At 36.6% G+C, this 17,792-nt stretch overlaps 1 protein-coding gene across 1 annotated transcript in view; it reads left to right on the top strand.

Annotated features, from left to right (window-relative positions):
• Positions 1–17,792, top strand: part of CCDC146 (coiled-coil domain containing 146) — a 430,933-nt gene that overhangs the window by 145,412 nt on the left and 267,729 nt on the right. The window contains exon 3 of the mRNA XM_053716534.1: positions 7,211–7,293. Coding sequence (XP_053572509.1) covers positions 7,211–7,293 — 83 coding nt within the window. The remainder of the gene's footprint in view (positions 1–7,210; positions 7,294–17,792) is intronic.

The raw sequence follows: 17,792 nt of genomic DNA, 5'->3' as shown, positions 1-17,792 counted from the left end.
AACGCACAACTCGTAATCTAGCCGTTAGTAATCTTAAGGCACATTATTGAAATAGTACATATAAAATATTTGTAAGAATTATTAAAGGTGCTGTAAAATATTTTAATATAATCCAAAGAATATATCTATATACAGTATGTTTCATCATTTTTATTATTTTTTTTAAAATATATTATATGTAATATTTTAATAATTCGCTTTAAGATTACTACGTTTTCATGTGCGCTAAACCGACCACGTTAAGGTCTAAATCGCAAAACACATATTTTACATTCCAATGTTCTTCACATTATTTGTATTATTATTATTAAATATATATTTCTTATATATATCTGATACCGTTCATCTAAAAACATATCTATACCTATATATCTATAGGAAAATATGTAAAGGCATAGTTATATACACATATATAGAAATATGTATCTACAATAAAAAGGACATTATCCTTTAAGTGAAGAACATCGGAATGTGAAATATGTACAGTAGATGCCTCTAACTGCCTTACTGGGTGTGTGAGCCAGTCACAGACAAGCAAATCCTCTTGATGATGCCTTTTGATGCATGTGGGTGCTGACTGCCTGTTGATTTTTTTTATTTTTTTTCTCTCTGATAGTGCAGCTTATATTATTTACTTATAAAATATTTTACCAGGAAGGATACATTGAGATTTCTCTCGTTTTCACGTATGTCCTGGGTCCACAAAACATTGCATTGATACAATAGGGTACAATAAAATACAAACACAATATTAATACATAATATATGCAAAATTTAACAAAGAACAGGTAAGAAATATATAATCAACCATGACAGGTGCATTCTGTTTTGAGATATGTAGAGAGGGATCTCTTAAAGGATTTTAGGCTTGGGGAAGGTTTTAAAGTGTGCGGGAGGTTGTTCCATAATTGTGGTGCTCTGTAGGAAAAGGAGGATCGAGATTCTTTCTTTTTGTATGGAGGCAAACTAAATAATGTGCTTGTACTGGATCGGAGGTTATGGGAGGTGGTAACAGCTGGAGAGAGCATTCTGCTCAAGTAGGCTGGGAGCTTCCCAGGAAAGCTCTTAAACACAATGCTGGAAAGATGGAGGGTGCATCTGGATTCCAGCGACAGCCAGTTTAGTTCTTTTAGCATGTCACAATGGTGGATCCTGTAGTTGCATTGTAGCACAAAGCGGCAGAACGAGTTAAACAGTGTATTAAATTTATTTAGGTGAGTTTGCGATGCAGGTGCATATACTACATCCCCATAATCTATGATTGGTATCAGCATTTGCTGTACAATCTTTTCCTTTACTGTAGGGCTGAGGCAGGGGTTGTTTCTGTACAGGGCACCTAGTTTTGGATAGAGTTTAGATGCAAGTTTTTCTATGTGGAGGCCAAAAGATAGATTGGGGTCTAACAACATACCCAAGTATTTGAAAGAGTAGACTGCGGTCAGTGTGCCATTTGATTTTGTTTTGATGCATAGATGGGAATTTTGTAGTTTGTGTAATTTAGGTACAGTTCCAAAGATCATTGTAACAGTTTTGTTAGTATTTAGGAATAGTTTGTTTTTTGAGATCCAATTTTCTACCTCTGTGAACTGATCTTGGAGCACTGCCTCAAGTTGCGGCAGATCGGATTTGTTTGCATAGATTACTGTGTCATCTGCGTACATGTGTACAGTTGAGGATTTGCAGACATTTGGCAGATCATTTATAAATAATGTGAATAGTAGGGGGTCGAGAATGGAACCTTGGGGAACACCACACGTGACTGGGAGAGGGAGGGAGTCGCTGTCAGAAATGGAGACATACTGTGATCGATCCGATACATATGATCGAAACCAGGTTAGCGAACGATCACCAATACCTGAGTTTTTTAGTTTGAGCAGTAGTATGTCGTGGTCTACTGTGTCAAAGGCCTTTGCAAAATCAAGGAAAATAGCTCCAGTTAGGTCTCCTTGTTCTATGCCAGTTTGAATGTTGTTGCAAACTTTTAGGAGGGCAGTTGTAGTGGAGTGATTCGGGCAAAAACCTGATTAAACAGGGGTCAGATAGTTAGATTGTTGGTAATACTCACATAGTTGTGTATGGACGCATTTTTCTAAGATTTTTGACAATATTGGGAGCAATGATATTGGGCGATAGTTAGTAACCAAGGTTAACTCACCACTTTTATGGATAGGCGCTACTCTTGCAGTCTTCCAAAGTTTGGGTATGTATCCAGACACCAAGGATTTGTTAATTAGGGTTGTGACAGGTTTAGCAATTGCCGGCGCACTGAGCTTCAATAGCATTGCTGGGATTTGATCAAGTCCAGACTGTTTTTTCATTTTTAGATTATTAAGGTGTTTCTTAATGACGTTGATGGGTACAGGTCTAAAATTTAACTTCTCTATATTGGGTCTATTGGGTCTTTGCAGATTTAGTGGGGCCTGATCCACATTTGTAGTTTCAGGATGTGTGTCATTTATTAGTTTGTCAATCAGGGTGGTAGAGCATCTGACAAAATAATTGTTAAAGGCATTTGCAGGGTTTGGTTGTCCACTTTGACAGTGGAGGGTTGGGAGGGGATTGGGGAAGTGTGTAAGTTATTTAAGACTTTCCAAAACTTTCTAGGGTTTGATATGTTATTGTTCAGATTTTCACAGAAATATTGGGCCTTGGCCAATTTTGTATGTGCTCAGGTGGCTGCTATTTTGTGTGATTGTGACTACACAGGCTAATGAACAATAAGTGATTATTCTTTATTTAAATGTGAACGTTTTTTTTTTTTTATTAAATTTCACTTTTTTACTATTTAATGACAACAAATTTACAAAACACAGTGACAGAAGGGTGCTACAAACTGTTAATGGTTTTGCAAATCAAACTAGTACCTTATACTTGTCAGTTTTGCGATATGGTTAAATAACAAAAAGGGAGTACAATAGGCTGCTCTGCCTTAAAATTCTGGGTCTATTTTTGGTCTCAGTCTGTCCCTGGACATGTGTATGTATTTATCCTGTTAAAGCCTTTTGCAGTCTTTTCTTTTCTAACACCTGACACCTAATATCTTTGAGTCCTTATAACTTTTTAATGCTATTTTCTTTATCATTTTTATCAGCCAGTGTTATTATGAGTGTAACTGTACTTACATGTATATTTGATGAGTTTTGTGCAACTTTTTTTGTCTTCCATAACACTTAACCAGAGCTCTGAAGTCACACTAACCTGACGCTCGTTAAATTCGATTGCACTCAGGCGAACACGTTTACTTTTAACTTATAATATGTGCGCTACTTCCAACACGCGCAAAGAGCCGCAATATACCCCTTATCGTTTGTATACAACAGTTTACGCTCTACTCGTAATCTAACTCTTGCTATATCTCAGTGCATAACTTGCATATTATTTTTTAACTGCCGAACTGTACCCATTCTTATTAAAGGGACATAAAAACTAAACTTTTCTTTCATGATTCAAATAGAGCATACCATTTTATATCAGACATTCCAACCTGCAAAAACTCATTTCAGGGATGTGGCTTCATCTGCTACTGCGCCGCCACCCCCTCCTCTCCCAGTTATATATTGGACACCTTAAAACCCTAAATAAGATAGAGACTTTTAATTAAAGTAGCTTCTCATTAAAGTAACATTAAAAAAAAAAGTAGCTTTATTGCACAACCACATACAATAAACTTATCTTCCAGTAATCGTACACTTGTTGAATGCTTAAATATTTTAGAATGCGAAGTTTAATTACATGCAATAAATAAGGTAGTATTTGTGTTTTATTTTATTACAATCAGTGGGGGCTTTTTGGTTATTGGTGCATGCTTTGAGGGTTCTATATCGTCCCAGCAACTAATGGCATTCTTTAAAGAAACACTTTTCCGGATTTGGGCCACATTGGATCATGATGCTTGGAGTTTCAGGGAGATTGCATTTCATTTGCTGGCATCAGGGAGCCACTATTACAATCAGGGAGCCACTATTACAATCAGGGAGACTCCCTGAACTTCAGGGAGAGTTGGGATGTCTGTTATATATAACTCCCCAAGTTCTGGGGCACAACATGGAAACATCTAAGGCAACAGTTACCTCAGGGCTGTTCCCCTGTGTTTTGTGGACTGTGGTCACTGAACAGAGTTTAATAAAAACTTGTGTAGGTGGATGTACTTCTTTATAAGTGTGCTTCCCCTCCTCCACTGGTGGGCAGGAATGTGTTATTTTATAATGAGTAAATGACAATCGAAATGGGAAGTGCAGTCTATATTTAATTTGACCATGGTTTTGTAATGAAGTAAAGATTAGTTTCATAGCCCTTTGTTTTTTACTTGTAAGAGATTAAGACCATTACATTTTTGGGATTTCTCCTTCAAATTTAATTGAAGTAAGAAATCCCTATACTTTTGCATGTTTTTTTCTCTGGAAACAGGTTTGTTGAGGGCACTGAGACCTTTGGCAATAAAAGTAAAGCGATTTTGGTAAAATTTCTGCAGTGCATTTTAAATGATGAATTTCATATGCATTTACCTAAATATGAAAAGACTAATATATGTAAAAGTCTATCACAGGTGGACACTTTGCTGCCTCTGTAATATATACACAAAAGGAAAGAGAATCAACAGCTATTCAGTACAGTATGTACATTGGCATATTCTACAAGGTCCAATCTCTTTGGTGTTTCTTTTTCAGTTTAGGTAGACCACAAATAAAATACAGTAGTGCAATAAGTACCCTAATACAAGGGAAGTCTGAGCAATGCTACACATCATATTCAAAGTGATACTGTGAAAAATCCATTAGCGTAAATGTTTTCATGATGATTTTGCCAAAAATACGTAAATGCAGGATTATTTGATCCCACTGTATTAGGGTATTTATGGCCATACTGTAGTTTAATCTGTTATGCTATTAACAGTCTCTCAGAATGTTTACAGGTTGTGGAATCTGCCCAATGAATTAATTATTTGATTATCACCCATTGTATTTAATGGCTGCTATTTTGCACTAATCTGTTATGCCAGTAGTACTGTATGTAATCCATAATTGCTGCAAAGTTATTTTCAAAACATAATAGATTCTTAGAGTGTTTTTTGAACTTCTAAGAAATTGTAACTTTATTTTTCATTTAAATGCATCAGTATAAAACTAAAATAGCATCAGCAAATTCCCATAAGCTATATTAAGAACATTAATATTAGGTTAGGAATGAACAAGTCTGTTCCAATGTAAATGTAACTTAAAAAATGATTGTAACTAAGTAATAATGTTTTACTGAAATAAAAAAGGATAGAAAGGTTGGAAACATGGTTCTGCTTAACTAATAATAAAAGCAAATAAGAATTCATTGGAAGGGACATTAAATAACCACTAAATACAGAAGAATTACGTAACAAATGCATGATAAAAATATAATACAAAAGCACTTAATTTGAATTTCAAATGAGTAGTAGATTTTATCTGCCAAATTTCAAGGTTAGTTCTATTTTCCTCCTTTCTGTATCATGTGCCAGTTATCAACCAATCACAAAACGCATATATGTATTTTTTGTGAATTCTTGCACATGCCCAGCAGAAGCTGTTTCCTCAGAAAGTGTGCATATAAAGAGAGTGTGCATATTTAGATAATGAAAGTGAATTGCAAAGTTGTTTAAATTGACATACTCTGAATCATGAAAGTTAAATTTTGTTCCCTTAAACACTATATAAATGCTAGACAGAATGAATGATATTCAAACCCATGATGCAACCTAAGGTTTACTCCTTTGCTGAGGCCATTTAGGGACAGTTATAAAAGGAACACTAGTGAGTGCAAGCAATGACTGTGTGGAATATAGCACTCTTGACAGGGCTTCAAACACCTCTTGCTTGTGCAGTAATGATGCTTGTCCCATGCTCCCTAGAGAGGCCTTTAAGTTTGAAGTCCACAAATAATAGAAAAAGTGGAAAAAATAAATTAAAATATATTTTATATGTACACTGTGGCCAAAAGTATGTGGACCCCCTACTAATTATGGAGTTCAGATGTTTCAGCCACACCAATTGCTAACAGCTAGATAAAATCTAGCACATAGCCATAGAATCTTCATAGACAAACACTGTCAGTACAATGTGTTATACTGAAGAACCCAGTGACTTTAAACATGGCATTGTCATAGGATGCCAACTTTTCCACCAGCCAGTTTGTACAATTTCTGCCCTACTAGATCTGCCCCAGTCAACTGTAAGTGCTATTATTGTGCAGTGGAAGCGTCTTGGAGCAACAACAGCCAGCTATGAACTGATAGACCATGCAAACTCAAAGAGCGGGGCTACTGAATTCTAAAGAATGTAGCACATAGAAATCACCTAATATCTGTTGCATCACTCACTACAGAGTTACAAACTGCCTTTGCTAGCAACATCAGCATAAGAACTGTGCATCAGGAGCTTCATAAAATAGGTTTCTATGGCAGAACAGGATACAAAGACATTTTGGGCTATTGGGCGCTTCCAACATTGTGACAACAGTTTGGGGAAAGCCCTTTCTTGTTCCAGCATTACTGTCCCCTATGCACAAATGGAGGTAGATTAAAGACATGGTTTAATGAGTTTGCTGTGGAGGAACTTGAGTGGCCTGCACAGAGCCCTGACCTCAACATTTGAAATTAATTGAAATGCCAAATACAAGCCAGACCTTCTCGTCCAACATCAGTGCCTTACCTCACAAATGTTTTTTTTTTTTTTTTAAAAGCACAAAAATTCCCACAGACACACTCCAAAATCTTGTGGAAATCCTTCCCAGAAAAGTTGTGGCTGTTATAAGAGTAAAGGGAGGACCAACTCCATATTAATGCCTGTGGTTTGAAATAAGATGTCCAACAAGCTCATATAGGTGTGAAGGTCAGGCGTTTACATACTTTTGGGCATATAGTTTATATGACTGCTAAATTAATAAATATATGGTAAGATTGTAAGCTTGAAGCCTATCTAACTATAGCGCACTTTGTGTAAAAGTGCATCTACAACTGATTGTGCCTAAGGGCACAGCACTCCTCTTCTTTTACTTATGGTTGTCAAAGTAAGTGTAGTAATGTACTGTATAGTCTTACATAATGTCTCATTGTAAGTTTTTATTGTAATGTACACTTATAATTGTAACATACCTTTCTATAGTGCTGCGTAAAATGTTGGCGCTTTATAAAGAAACAATAATAATAACAACATTTTTTTTCTATTTTTTTTCTTTCTTACAGCTGTTATGTGCTGGAAAAGTTCCTGGAACCAAAGTGGCTGAGCTGAAGGCAAATTATACATTATTGTACAATACGTTGAAAAGGTACAGATTTGTTTAATATGTGTTAGAGTTATGATATGTTAAGAGTTATGATATGTTAAATTTCATAAAAGTGTCCTAAGGCATTTCCTGGAGTTATTTGTTAATTTGTATGTAGTATAAACATATTTATTTACATTTGATACATTTATATACTCAAGAAGACCTCTTGACAGAGCAGGACAGCATAGAAAATTAAAATGTATTGGAGGGTCACTGGGGGTTTCCATTTTATAAGCACATACAAATAAAATGTAAAACTTACACAGATTTACTAAGAATCAGAAAACAAAATTGTACTATTTTTAGCACGGGTCATGATAACCAATGTCACGCCCACGCTAACCTGTGCACGTATGTATTACAAGTTGAAAGTAAACGCTTTTGCTCGAGCGCAAACTAAATTAGCGAACATCAGGTTTGCGCGAGTACCTTGCGTAAAGGGTAAGAGTTAAATAAAATGTGCACAAAGTATATAGTATTTGACAAGGTGTTTGAATGGAAATGGCTATATTGTATAAATATATATATATATTTATATATTTATTTATATATATATATATATATATATATACACACACTCACCGGCCACTTTATTTGGTACACCTGTTCAATTGCTTGGTAAAACACAAATTGCTAATCAGCCAATCACATGATAGCAACTCAATGCATTTAGGCATCTAGACGTTGAAAGACGACTTGCTGAATTTCAAACTGAGCATCAGAACGGGGAAGAAAGGGGATTTACGTTGTCAGTATTTATGATAAGAACCTTCAGTAATGCTCTCCAAATAATATATCAGCTTATGGCAGGGTTATAACACAATATATTTAAATAATTATCCTTTAAAATAAACCCTCAATCAATATGCATCTACTAGGAACCATAAAATTAATATAAATACCTGAATTCTTTTATTTAGTTAATATCCATGAACATTTTGAAATATATTTGTAATACCATAATATGAAACACTATGATACACGTTAAAAACAACTATTAAGATATGCTATCCTTCTTACAAAGCCCAGAAAAGTTTACCTTTAAAAAACAGCCTTATTTACAAATAGCCTTTCATTCAGTTAACACAATGAGACTAAAATCTTTAACTTTTAACATCGAAACAATACAATCCTAACAGTGCTTATAAACAATTGGATAATATATATATTCAGCTATTTAGTTGCAATTTATTCTAATACAATTCTAATTTCAAACTAAAAATATATATATTCTTGCTGTGAACAATTGCTTTAAATGAATTTCTTAGCATACAAAAGATAAACTTTTAACAATACACAGGCTTATGAAATACTAACTTGAATTACAAACTGCTTCTTTAAATCTATTTGCTACAGCAATTTCTTAATTTAACTGTAGTGGCTATGCATATAACTTATTCTAAAACATCACATGTAATTTCAATACTTTACCCAAATAAACAAATAGCTGTTCAATATTCTTCAACTGGAATGATTTCACCTCAGAATACCAAAATTGGGCAGCCAAGAGTTTAGTGAGAATTAGCCAGCAGCAGCCTTTCAGTAGGTTAGCCTCCTCTCTCTCTCAAAGCATGGGGTTCAATCATCTGACATCACCCTGCCCTTTTTTGTTCAGTAACCATCATTGGTGAAATTGGAAACGCCCAAACGGAAACCTTGTCTCAGATTGGCCCTCGTGCTTGTCCCTGGTCCGCCCTTAGAGTTGAAACAATTGATTGGCTATTTGGATTTGCATGTGTTTTAAAAAATCAATTTGTTTGACTGTCATACCAGTTTTAATTCCCCAGGGGGCAGCAAGCAATCATAAACATAGTCTTACCATTCATTTTTGCTACATTCCAAATATCTCCTTATATTGTTTATATTCAATATAATATAATTCCTAGCATTAATAAGTCACATGTTCAAATACACATGGATCATATTTTGTCATTTTTCCTGCTTATTTTAATATGAAACATCAAATTCTTTTTAATATTACTTTACATTAAAATAATTATACTGCTAATTATTAGCTTAAAATACATTACAATTTTATCAGTATCCTGGCATTTCTATACAAATAACAGCCTATTTTATTTTCAGTACTGCATTGTGTTCTAACATGAATATACCATATTTCATGTTTCTAATAAGTCCTGGATGTATGAACCTCTCCATGCAGATCTCTTTCTAAGTGCATAGATTGATGCCCATGACCAATGGTTGTCTGCAATAAAAATAGAAATAATTATTAGAAATGATCCAAGCATTCATATGTATTTGAAATGTTTATCAATGTAGTTATCATTCAACACAGCAATCATTCATTTAATATAATATGTCTCAGTTCCATATATATACATATATGGGTTATTTGAATTATTTCAAACACACATGAAACTATTGGCATTATTTCTTTTTCAAAATGTATTTAATTTTACTTATGCTACATGGATTGTAAATGTTAATCTGTTTGCTCTCAGTAAATTTCAAAGTTACACCATAGCACGTGTATTTGCTGGCTAAGGTCTTCACTGCCCCACCCACATATCATGGGGTCAATCCATGAGTAGTTGTAAAAGTCACAATACAACATATTTTCTGTTTAGCTAGCAATGCAAACGTGTATTTGATGTTTAGGGGCAATTAACACCTATGTGCATAAAAACTGTTTCCCTATGATTTTGACCAGCTTCAAGAGGGTATTCCAGACACCTCGTCCTCACTCACAGCATGGGGTACAGAGTGCTATGAAATTTGCACTTCCTAATTAAGAAGCAAATGTTTCAGTGTCAGAGGGAAATTTTAATTACAAATCTGGTATGGATTTCATTTTCACACTCTAGCTAGAAATGTCTCTGGAGACATTTTGTCTGAAATTGAGTTCTGGAATGTGTATTCAACTTGTGGGGGTTTTGTGAATCAAATCCTGACATCAGAATTTCAACCCTATTTCAGTAATATCTGATAAAAATATGGTTTCATACATAAACACATTTCCCTGTCCTATTGACATACATATATATATATATATATATATATATATATATATATATATATATATATATGTCATTTACCTGTACCCTGACAATGTGACTTTGAACGTAGTATGTTTGTTGGTGCCACATGGGCTGGTCTGAGTATTTAAAAAACTGCTGATCTACTATGATTTTCATACACAACCATCTCTAGGGTTTACAGAGAATGGTCCAAAACAGAGAAAATATCCAGTGAGTGGCAATTGTGTGAATGACAATGCCTTTTTGATGTCAGAGGTCAGAGGAGAATGGGCAGACTGGTTTGAGATAATAGAAAGGCAACAGTAACTCAAATAACCACTCATTACAACCAAGGTATGCAGAATATCATTTCTGAATGCACAACACCTCGAACCTTGAAGCAGATGGGCTACAGCAGCAGAGACCACACCGGGTGCCACTCCTGTCAGCTAAAAACAGGAAACTGAAGCTATAATTCGCAAAGGCTCACCAAAATTGGACAATAGAAGATTGGAAAAACGTTGCCTGGTCTGATGAATCTCAACTGCGACATTCCGATGGTAGGGTCAGAATTTGGCGTAAACAACATGAAAGCATGGATCCATCCTGCCTTGTATCAACGGTTCAGGCTGGTGGTGGTGGTGTAATGGTGTGGGGGATATATTCTTGGCACACTTTGGACCCCTTAGTACCAATTGAGCATCGTTTAAACGCCACAGCTTACCATGTCCATCCCTTTATGACTACAGTGTACCCATACTACCCATCTTCTGATGGCTACTTCCAGCAGGATAATGCACCATGTCACACAGCTCAAATAATCTTACACTGGTTTCTTGAACATGACAATGAGTTCACTGTACTCCAATGGCCTCCACAGTCACCAGATCTCAATTCAATCGAGCACCTTTGAGATGTGGTGGAACAGGAGATTTGCATCATGGATGTACAGCTGACAATTCTGTAGCAACTGCGTGATGCTATCATGTCAATCTCTAAAGAATGTTTCCAACACCTTGTTAAATCTATGACACGAAGAATTATGCGTGTGTATTTTTGTATTTATATATGTATATACATACACATATATAGACATGCATATACATTTATATATATATATATATATATATATATATATATACACACACATATATATATATATACAGTATATATATATATATATATATATATTAACAGACGTAGGGAGAAACGGCACACACCATCTGGTAACCACCCTGGTGCACTGCTAAGTTATGTGTACAGCAAGTCCCAAGGAACCCACACATGGCTACTGCATATTGAGATCACAAAGCAGGCAAAACCAAACAGGAATTTGTATCCAACAAGCCTTTAATGAACAAGAAAAAAGCCTTATCCAAACGTTTTGGCTCTCACCGGAGCCTTTCTCAATGGAGGCCGTGCAGACTTAACAAACAGTACCTATCACAATACTTATATACCCTAACCCCAATACCAACTATGACAGCAGCTGTGAAACATCACAATCAGATATCCGGTCCCCATGCGGCAAACCACCTCAGTAACATCGGCGCTGGCGTGTGACATCATCGGCCTACGACTGCAACACGTGTCAGTTACGTAACCGTTACCATATTGACAATGTAAACCCAACACACATCCATAACAACAGCAGGGAGAGCAGATACCCAGTCGCAATGGGACATACACAGAAACTGTCAACCAATATGTATCCAAATATGTACAATCCCTAAACATGTTAACAAAATATATACAGCATAGTACAGTGCAACCTGAATAAAAATAAAAATAAAAAAGGTCTAGTGATATTGACACTATCTATACACACAGGTATCAAGGTGTCAATACATTCTAAACAGATTTACAATAGTTATAATCCACAAGTAATAAACATGTTTGGAATATACAAAAACATTACATTCTATTCTAAAAAATAGACCTCTATGCAATACAACTTTAATGAAAATAAAAAAACAAGTGAAATCAATATTCACATTCAGTTCCTTCGGGGATACTGTGTCAAGTGAAAAAATCCATCTTGACTCTCGTTGCAGTAGAGCCAGTCTAGTGTCTAGCCACAGGCTGGTCCGACCGACCCTTATCCAGTGCCTGTCGTATGGCCGATTTATGGTTTGTGAGTCTTTCGCGGGAAAGTGGTCACCGTTTTACCTACATAGTAGAACTAATCAGATGTGCAAGAGAGCCTGTGTCTGATGTTAAACCTCTATGCAATACAACTTTAATGAAAATAGTATAGTAGTGCTGACACTATTTATACCCACCGGTATCAAGGTGTCAGCACATCCTAGGTTAATGTTCAGTAATAAACATCAATAGATATCATTTAGGCTATCCTAAGGTATTACATTCTATTTCAAAAAATATAAATTAGTAGCCATACCACTTTTGATGCCCTTACCTTGAGTATGTTTGCTCCATGTTCCAAGGAGTATGTAGAAACAACACGGTTTATAACCACCATAGATGTCATTTGCGATAACAACAAGTGAAATCAATATTCGCATTTAGTCCCTTCGGGGATACTGTGTCGAGTGAAAAAATCCATCTTGACTCTCGTCGCAGTTGAGCCAGTCCTCTGTCACCACCCCTTTTGGGGCGTGGGACATGATCAATTAGTATTGCCCTCAACATTGAAATAGAGTGACCTGCTTTCAAGAAGTGTCTAGCCACAGGCTGGTCCGACCGACCCTTATCCAGTGCCTGTCGTATGGCCGATTTATGGTTTGCGAGTCTTTTGCGGAAAGTGGTCACCGTTTTACCTACATAGTAGAACAGGCACAGACAGATGATGATGTATATCACGAAATCAGATGTGCAAAAGAGCCTGTGTCTGATGTTATACCTCTTGTTGGTATGAGGATGATTAAACGTACTCCCAGTCAGTAGATTATTACAGGTAACACAGCTCCCACAACGGAAGCAGCCCTGTTTGCCCCTGGGTAACCATGTCTGTTTCTCATAACAGTGAGTGGGATCATTAATCACCAACAGGTCCCGTAAGTGTTATAAGCTTGTATAATGTAGCTATTCCCAGAGAACCTTAAGTGAAACAGGCTTATACAAAAGGTTATTACCAAGGGAGATAGCTGATTTACTTAGTATAAGTTCTTTTTATAACACTTTACAGAAAAAAATAAAGTGAATAAAACAGATGAAACCTAGCCTTTGTATGTTTTACACACTTGTAAAGAATTGTGGTCTTTAAATATAGAAGGCAGCAAATAAGCAAATTATAGGTACTTGTATAAGAAAAGCAGAAACTTATAGCAAAGTCTTTTTTAGTCAAGCTTAGAAGTGAGTACCTGATTTGCAGTCTGCAATGTCCTTATATCAAGTGTTTTCAGGTTACAGGCAGGCAAAGCGTGTGATACAGAGAGAAGGGGAGAGCTTGATTTAACCAGGTGTGAGCACTCTAACAGGGTGTATGTCAGCAGAACTTTGGATATCAATATATACAGCTATAGACAATTGTATATAAAAATAATAATACTTGCGAGTGAGTTTAGAACTGCAGAGAGCAGAGTTGGCACTGAGACAGAACGGATCACAGCAGGGAAGCTGTTCGTATTTCCTGGTTGCGGTATACGCTCAGTAACGGAGCTGGCTGAAAGGTCAGACTGCGGAGCTAACACAGACTTGATTGAGTTGCTGCCAAAGTCTGTTTTAAGTGTAAAGAGGCAGGAAAATGCTTTTTCGGTTTTGAAGCTGGTGAGAGGACAAAAGGATTTCCTTAAACAGGTACGAAGAGCAGGATCTGAAGAGTTTAGCTTTAGAGCTTGAAGCAGAGTGGGAACTACAAACTTCAATTATCAAGCAAAGCACAGGTGTACTGAACACACCTTTAAAGGGAGGTGAAGGAGTGGGTTGGTCTTAGTACTTAAAGCTACAGGTATATGACAGATCCCCCCTTTCAGGGGCGCCCCCTTCCCGGATCCAAACCTGGCTTGTCAGGATGTAGATGATGGAAGGATGTGAGCAATTGGGGAGCATGTAAATCCCTAAGGGGTATCCAAGAATCCTCCTCATGACCATACCCTTTCCAATGAACCAGATACTCAATTGTTCTACCCCGGCGGCGCGAATCCAGAATTGATTCCACTTCGAATTCCGTTTGATCTTCTATGAGCTGAGGAGAGTCCTTGATGACTTGAGGAATATTAACATCAGAACCTTGATAGGGTTTAAATAGGGATACATGGAAGGATGGTTGTATCCTGTAAGATGCAGGTAGATCAAGAATTGCTGCATTAGAGTTGATCATTCTTTTTACCTTGAATGGACCTATGAACTGGTTAGCCAGTTTTTTGCTAGGTACCTTTAATTTGAGGTTTTTTGTTGAGAGCCAAACTCTATCGCCAACTGAGTATTGAGGTGGAGTTAGATGTTTTTTATCAAAATAACTCTTTTGGTTACGTTTAGATTTCTCTAAGTGAATCTTTAGGGAAGTCATAGTTTGTTTCAAATTAGAGACATAATCCAGAGCATAAGGTGATTTTGAGGTGGAGATGGAGTTGGGTAGAGTGGTTGGATGGTAACCATAAGTGGCAAAGAAGGGTGAAACTTTAGTAGAAGAGTTGATGGAATTGTTATATGCGAACTCAGCAAGCGGTAACCATTCAATCCAGTCATCCTGGTTCTGTGAGATATAACACCTTAAGTATTGCTCCAAAGTCTGATTCAGTCTTTCAGTAAGGCCATTAGATATGGGATGAAATGCTGTTGACATTCTAGAGGAGATTCTTAACAATTTACATAGTTCTTTCCAAAACCTGGATGTAAATTGAGTCCCTCGATCAGTGACTATAGAGGTCGGTAATCCATGGAGTTTCACAATGTGATCAAAGAATGTTTTAGCTGTTGTGAGAGCGTTTGGAATTCTCTTAAGAGGTATGAAATGACAGAGTTTAGTAAGATGATCTATAACCACTAATATCGTTGTAAATGTATTAGATGGTGGTAATTCCACTATGAAGTCCATTCCAATCATGGTCCAAGGGACTTCAGGTATAGGTAATGGTTTTAGTAAACCAAAAGGTCTGTGGTGTTCTTTTTTGCAAGCTGCACATACATGACAATCTGACACAAATGCAACTATGTCTTGTCTTAAACCAGGCCACCAGTAATTCCTTGTTAATAAATCCTGGGTTTTAGTGATTCCAGGATGACCAGACATGGGGTTCGTATGATGTAGATGTAGGATCTCCTTCCTTACAGAAGGAGGAACATATAATAAATCATTGTAGAAGTATAATCCTGAAGTGGCGTCCTTTACGCAGCATGAGGGAATGGTAGAATCTTTTAGTAAAGCTAATAAAATGTCTTTTTGTAGGCTTGAAGTTACAGCTATAAACTTGGTCAACGGTATAACTGTTTGTTGTTCTTCCTTTTCGTTATGTTTAGTAAAAGAACGGGAAAGAGCATCAGCTTGGATGTTCCTTGAACCTGCTCTATATGTTATCTGAAAGTTAAATCGGTCTAGATATATTACAACACACACATCCATTAAGTCTTTTAAAATATCATTTATAAAAAATTGAAATGTGGCCGGAGCATTAGTTAATCCGAATGGCATAACATTGTATTGAAAGAGACCATATCGGGTTCGGAATGCTGTTTTCCATTCGTCACTGCTTTTTATCCTGATTAAATTGTATGCTCCCTTCAAATCTAGTTTGGTAAAAATGGTTGCATCTGTTAACCGTTCAAGTAATTCGGGTATTAAAGGAAGTGGATACCTATTTTTAATCGTAATAGAGTTTAATGCTCTATAATCAATGATTGGGCGTAAGGTCCCATCCTTATTTGTGACAAAGAATATGCCCGCTGCTGCAGGAGAGGTTGAAGTAGAAATGAAACCTTTCCTTAGATTATCATCTAGGTACTCTCTGAGGAATTTAAATTCTTTTTGAGAGAGTGGAAAAATTTGGCCGAATGGTATGATAGACGCAGGTTTAGTATCAATGGGGCAATCAAAAGGTCTGTGTGGGGGTAGATTTTCGGCTTCCTTAAGGTCAAATACATCTGAAAAGTCTGAATACTGCAAGGGTATATGAGGGTGTAGAGCTTTGATTTCCACACAGGGAAAACAGGTAGCAGAGCAGTATGGGGAAGAAAAAGTTACTGTGTTACTACACCAGTCTTTATGAGGGTTGTGTTTTCTTAACCAAGGATAGCCCAATATTATGGGGTGTAGTGAGCTAGGAATGATATCAAACGTAATGTATTCTGTATGACCCATGTTACAAGAGACAAGTAAGGGAACAGTATGGTGTGTGATTGGGCCCTTTAAATAGGTAGAGCCATCAATAACCTTCAAATAGATGGGGGTTTGCTTTTGCACACAAGGTATTTTATTAGTATATACAAGGGTTTTGTCAATAAAGCTACCATAAGCTCCAGAATCAATCAGTCTTGAGATGATGCTGGTCCCACTGCAAAGACAATGTGAAAGTTAATTGTGATTCATGAATGGTATCAGTATTTGGGTTAACTATAAGAATCTTACCCCTTTTTTGACGGTTCAGAATAGGGCAGGATGAGACACTGTGTTCTTTATTCCCACAGTACATACATAGGTTTGATATCCTCCTTCTCTGTTTCTCTTCTTGGGATAATGGTCCACGGATGGCCCCAATTTCCATGGGCACAGGGGCTGTGGAGGTCTTTTCAGCATGAGAGGGTGTAAACCTTTTGAGGTAAGTCTCTGGGTGTTGTTTTTCAGCTCTCCTCTCTCTGTATCGTCTGTCCATTGCTATGCATATCTTTATGAGGGATTCCATGGTGTTTGGAGGTTCAATGATCTCATCCTTAAGGTGTTCAGAGAGACCTAAACGAAATTGGTTTTTTAAACTTACAGTATCCCATTGCGAATCTGTGGCCCAGAGCTGAAAATCTGCCACATAGTCCTCAACTGGACGTTTGCCTTGCTTCAGGGTGCATAAATTTGTTTCTGCTGTTAACTGAGTGTTGCAATCCTCATACAAGACAGCCATCTCCTTAAAAAATTCACTGATAGAATTCATAATGGGATCATTAGTTTCATAAAACTTATCAGCCCACGAACGGGGATCTCCAGTTAGATAAGATATGGTAGTACAAACCTTGATCTTGTCAGTATAATATGTCCTGGGCTTCATGGAAAACATCAGCATGCATGCATTTCTGAATTCACTAAAGCGTGTTCTTTCACCAGAGAAAATACGTGGAGGGTTAACCTGTGGTTCAGGGTGATCAGCCTCTTTACGTGAAAAAAAATCATTCATTTACCTCTTCAGTGTGTGGTTTTCATTTTTAACTTCAGTCAAACCTTGTGCTAAAATTTCAACTTTCTGGTTTAAGGAGGCTATTTCAATTGCTATTGAGGCAGGATCCATGATTTTCCTAAATACAAGCTTTAAAATTATAATGTATATATTTCAATAGATTTCTTTATAGGCTTGATAATTCTGTTATAAGCTTGTATAATGTAGCTATTCCCAGAGAACCTTAAGTGAAACA

This window comes from Bombina bombina, chromosome 6 (assembly GCF_027579735.1).
Source record: "Bombina bombina isolate aBomBom1 chromosome 6, aBomBom1.pri, whole genome shotgun sequence".
Classification (NCBI taxonomy): Eukaryota; Metazoa; Chordata; class Amphibia; order Anura; family Bombinatoridae; genus Bombina; species Bombina bombina.
This window is presented reverse-complemented; position numbering and strand designations above follow the sequence as displayed.